Genomic DNA, 5,591 nt, shown 5'->3' with positions numbered 1-5,591 from the left:
CTAGGATTATAGGTGTGCACCCACACCCAGTCTTGGCTCACCGAGCCCTGGGATGGCAGGCTGGGGATCAAACCCCGGCTTCTGTGTCTGCCTAAGCAGGTATTTTAATCTGCTGAGCTATCTGGCTGGCCCTCTTCTTTCTTTTTTTGATAATGTTAGATAAAGGTTTGTCAGTTTTATCTTTCAAAGAACCAACTCTTTGAAAACTTGATTCCTTGTATTGCTTTCTTAGTCTTCATTGCATTAATTTCTGCTCTGATCTCTATAATTTCCTCCCTCATAGGAGCTTGGCTTGACCTGCTCTCTTTTTAGAAGTTTGAGGTTCAATATTAAGTTGTGAGCTTGCTCTGTATTTCTGATTTGAGTATTCACTGCTATAAATCTTCTTTATAGGACTCCTTTCATTGCATCCCATGTTGTGGTAGTTTGTACTGGCAGTATCATTTAAATGTAGATACTGTCTAATTTTCTTCTTAATTTCATCTGTGGCCCTTGTTTAGGAGAGTATTATTTAGTTTCCATGTGTTTATCAAGTTCTTGTGGTTTCCTTTGCCAATTTCCTTGTGAAGTTTTCATGGTTTCCTTTGCAAAATTTCCAATTTCATTGCATTATAGTCTCATGTATGAGATAATTTCAGTTCCTTTGCACTTACTTAAGCATATTCTGTGAGCCAGTATGTGGTCTATTTTGGAGAATGTCCCATGTATGCTTGAAAAGAGTGTGTATTCTGATATTGCAAGGTAGAACACTGTAGACACATATTAAGCCTATTTGTTCAAACATTTGGTTCAGTTCTAGTATTTCATTGTTGTGGGGTTTTTTTTTTGTCTCAATCTATTTGTGACATTGCTTATTTGATTTTTTTTCTTATTTGATTTTTCATGTACATCAACATTTGTATAATTGGGTGTACTGTTGCATATACACTTATGATTGTTTTTTTTTTTAATTTATTTATTTGTGCGTGTGTGGCCAGCTCAGCCCACCAGGGGGCGGGCTGGCTGGCATGTGGTGCTGGGGGATTGAACCGCGGTCCCTGTGCTTTGCTAAGCTTGTTCAAAGTAGGTGCTTTAGACCACTGAGCCATCTCACCAGCCCCTACACTTATGATTGTTGTTTCTTCCTCTTGGATTCTTCCTTTTACAAAGTGTAGTGATTTTGTTTTTTTAAAGCAATCTTGGCTTGAAATTTACTTTATCCATAACTAAAACAACTACCCTTGTTTTTTTTCTGGGTTCTTGTGTGGAGTACTGTTCTTCATCCTTTGACTTGGAGGCTCTGAATTTCTTTTTCTTTCTTTCTTTTTTTTTTTATGTATTTAGTACAGGGTCTCACTACGTAGATCGGACTCATAGTGATTCTCCTGTTTTCAGTCTCCCAAGCACACTTATGCCGCTAAGCTATATCCCTGGCCCCTTCTTTTTTTTTTTTCTAGTCCAGAGTCAAATGGTTGTAATTAGAAGCTGTCTTGATTACTTCTCTCATTGCTGGGACAAAATACCCCATGCTCAAAATTAAAGAAGGAAAGGTTTATTTAGGTTACAGTCTGTGAAGGTTTCAGTCCATAATCAGCTGGCTCCAGCCAGGGTGGCATGGCACAAGGGCAACAGTCCAAGGTGGCAGAAGACAGCAAAAACAAGGGCAGAAGAGGGAAGAGCAAGCCTCTTTCCTTTCCTTCTGTTGTCAGCCAGCCAACACCCCTATGGCAGATGTAGCACTCACTCCATCTCCATGCCTTCCTCTTGTACAGGATGAGTTTCTTTTTCTTTTTTCTTTTTTGTATTTTAGGGAATGGTCTACAGGGTGTTCAGGGTCTCACTTCTAGATCAGACTTGTAGTGATCCGCCTGTTTACAGCCTCCCAAAAGCTAGGATTACAGGTGCGCACCTCCACACCCAGTTGAACCCCCAGCCCCTGCGCCTGCTTGCTAATTGGCTGCTTTGCTATTTGGCCAGCCCTTGGGTGAGGCTGTTTACAAAATAAGGATTCTGGGCCCTTGCTGAGTTGCTTAATTAAACTTCTTAACTTCTCAAATTAACACAGTTTATCAGCCCTTACAAGTGTATTTGTTTCTGGGTGCTCTACTCTTTGGTCTCCTTGTCTGTTTTTGTGTTTGATGCTATTGTTATTGTTAGTTGTACCATTTTAGCTAAAGTGACAGTTGTTCTAACCAGCTGTTCTTCCTGGTTTTATTGTAAGACAGATTTGCTAAGTGTCATAGCAAATAGTGTGGCACAGTGCCAGAAAACAAGGGACTGGGCCAGGCCGGCAGCAACTTCTCATGCCCAACCAAATTTTTTTCAAAAGAGTCTATATTTCTAGGTCTACGGTTATATCAACTGCAATTAAGGATAGTTTAAATTTTTCCTCCTGTTTGTATCCCTTTTGTTTCTTTCTCTTGCCTAAATGCTTTTGCTAATATTTTAAGTACTATACTGAATAGGAGTATTGAGCTTTAATGTCCTTGCCTCATGCTAATTTTGGAGGATGTGCTTTTAGTTTTGCCCATTCAGAGTAATATTGGCTGTGGCATTGTCACATATATTCTTCACCATACCTTCAATACCTAGCTTTTTTAGGACTCCGTCTTGAAGGGATGTTGAACGTATTTACATGGTGTGTTATGCTTATTGATTTGCTTGTTGAACATACTTCTATCCCTGTAGTGAGACAAAAGATCATGGTATAGAATCTTTTAAATGTACTGTTGAAAAGAATTATTGCATTTGTCCTCATAAAGGATGTTGGTGCACCCTGTTTTGTTGTGTCCTTCAGTTTTGGAATCTGTGTGTTTGTTACTGGCCTCTCACAATGCGTCTGGAGAGTTCCTTTCTTTTCTGTGTCCTGGAATAGTTTGAGGAGGCATGGTGTTCCTAACCAGTGAACCTGTGTCATCCTGGGCTTTTTATGGTTGGGAGGTTTCTAGTGCTGGGATCTCAATTGTGTTGTTGAGCTGTTTAGTAAACATTGTGACATGGAAATAAAAAGTAAATGCACCTCTTACCTGTCCCTGTATTATCCAGCTGTTATTGCAAAGAACTCTGTTGCATTGTTCTTAAACCATACTAAATGGCATATGGTTAGCTTGCACCCAGCACTCTTAAGGAGTTAATATCTTGCTCATGTATACATTTTATTTTAGACTAAGAAAGTTATTGGTTCTTTCCTGATTCAAGTTCTACCAGGATGTTGTAAACTGGTGATTTTCTGGTGAGGTTGGTAGCACATGTCTGTGATCCCAGCCCTGATTCCAGGCTGAGGCAGGAAGATCCCTGGGGCTGCATAGTGAATTCAGGGCCAGTCTGAACTACGTAGACTCTGTCTCAAACAAACGAACTAACAAGGTGATTTTCTGTTACCAGCATTCCCCGTTCATTCACCAGTCACCCATTGACATTTTGCTGTAAGCAAGAGCCCTCCTTTCTCCCCCGCTTATTCATTGGTGGCTTGTAGAGAATTCTAAACCTTTTCTGTTTTTAATTTAGTACTGCACTTTTTGTTTTTGGAAATGAATGGTTCAGGACATGACCAGTGGTAGCTCTTTCCTGCTGACATCTGTGCTTTATACCATGCTCCATCTTTTTGTTTCATTGTTGTTGTACTTTGTTTATAACACAAATATGCAAGAGGCAACAAGCTTGTCTTGTACGTGTCTTGATGCAGCCCTGGCATCCACCTTTACTGTAAAGAACAGTGTCGAGCACTGTTCCTGCACCACACTAAATGGCATATGCACCTCTAGCACTAGGCAAGCTGCGAGGCCGAAGGGAGAGCGTGGTGTATGGCTTTTATCATCATGCCTGTCACTTACATAACCAGGAGCTGGCTTGAGAACCACTAAACTGGGGGTAACTACTTCAGAAGAGTTCTAAGACTGGAGAGCTACGGATATTGGTGCACTGTGATCCCGGCGTGCAAGAAGGCTGAGCACAACGACTGAGCTTCTGCATATCCCGACCCTTTTCACAGGATCCTCTCTCAAGAAGGGGTGGGGTTGTAGTTTAGCAGTTTGCTGGGGTGCATCCTTGATATCCTCCTCCAAATTTAGTTACATTCTGAAACCTTAGATGAGTAATTTAAGTAAATCATGTTAGTTTTTTGTAGAATAGAATACCTCAAGGGTTTTTTTTTTAATGTATTTTAGGGAAGGGTCGACAGGGTGTTCAGGGTCTTTCTACTAGATCAGACTTGTAGTGATTCTCCTGTCTACAGCCTCCCAAATGCTGGGATTATAGGCATGCGTCACCATGCCCAGTCTCAATTGCTCTCTCATCGTGGGGCTGGCACATTAGACCCAGGGATTGAATCCTGCTCCCAGCACCTGCTGAGCTATTTGGCCTTCCCTTGTTTTGATTTTGGTTTCAGGGTTTTTTTCCTGCTCTTTCAAGTTGAAATTAGGAAAGAGTTGGGTACTGGGAATTGAACTCGGAACCTTGCGCTTGCCAGGCAGACACTAGTGCCACTGATCTATATCCCCAGCCTGTTGTGTTTTATCTTTAAGAGTCTACTGCTTGTAGTCTCTCAACCCTTCTAATTCTTTTTTTTTTTTTTGCGGAACCGGGGATTGAATTCAGGCCCTTGCGCTTGCCAGGGAAGTGCTTATTCCACTGAGCCATCTTCCTGGCCCTAACCCTTCTAATTCTGATTGTCTCTGAATGCATTAATTCTTGGGCTCACTTGTATTAAAGCAGTATCTGTAATCGTAGCACTTTGAGAGGCTGAGAAAGGAGGATCCCTGCAATTTTGAGGCCAGCCTACATAGGTCAAAGCCATCACTACTACTAGCAAAGCCCTATGTCAAAAAATGAAAAAGAAAAGAAAAAGCACTGTCACTTTCTTATTTCTATTATTCTTGACTTCCCATCACATTGAAGGAATAGCTAGATTTTATGTGTTTCTCTTTCTTTTGAAAACTATTTAAAAATTTAATTTGATTTTTTTTGGTACCAGTAATTGAACTCAGAATATTGCACTTGCCAGGCAGGTGCAGTGCGTGCTGAGCTATATCCACAGCCTCAATCTTTTATTTAATCCTTTTAATTTTATTTATTTATTTATTTAGTACTGGGGATTGAACTCAGGCCATTGCATTTGCCAGGCACACACTATGCCACTGAGCTATCTCCCTGGCCCTTAATCCTTCTTATTTATTTATTTTATTTTTTAAAATGTAATTTAGGATTTACAGGCTCTCATTACACATATTAGACTCATAGTGATCCTCCTGTTTTCAGCCTTTCAAGTGCCGGGATTGCAGGCATGCACCACCATGCCTCAGGGGTGGGGCCAACATAGTGTGCTGGGGATTGAACCTGGGTCCCTGCACCTGCCTAAGCAGGTGCTTTAGTCCACTGAGCTATCTGGCTGGTCCTCCTTAATCCTTTTTAAAAAGATGAAAAGAAAAAGCTTCTGCTTTCTAACTATTAATGTTTTATTTGTTGCTTTCTTATTTTTAATTCACTCTTCTTATACTTTCAGGGTTACTATAATGAAAGACAAAGACACGAGGAAGAGTAAAGGAGTGGCGTTTATATTGTTTTTGGATAAAGACTCTGCACAAAGCTGCACCAGAGCCATAAATAACAAACAG

General features: G+C 40.7%; 1 protein-coding gene across 1 annotated transcript in view; it reads left to right on the top strand.

Annotated features, from left to right (window-relative positions):
- The window catches only part of Zcrb1 (zinc finger CCHC-type and RNA binding motif containing 1), a 14,488-nt gene that overhangs the window by 7,655 nt on the left and 1,242 nt on the right, over positions 1-5,591 (top strand). The window contains exon 3 of the mRNA XM_023723606.1: positions 5,480-5,591. Coding sequence (XP_023579374.1) covers positions 5,480-5,591 — 112 coding nt within the window. The remainder of the gene's footprint in view (positions 1-5,479) is intronic.

The sequence above is a fragment of the Octodon degus genome, unplaced genomic scaffold (assembly GCF_000260255.1).
Source record: "Octodon degus isolate 3935 unplaced genomic scaffold, OctDeg1.0 scaffold00100, whole genome shotgun sequence".
Taxonomy (NCBI): Eukaryota; Metazoa; Chordata; class Mammalia; order Rodentia; family Octodontidae; genus Octodon; species Octodon degus.
The sequence above is the reverse complement of the archived record's forward strand: the minus strand, read 5'-3'. Positions and strand labels throughout refer to the sequence as shown.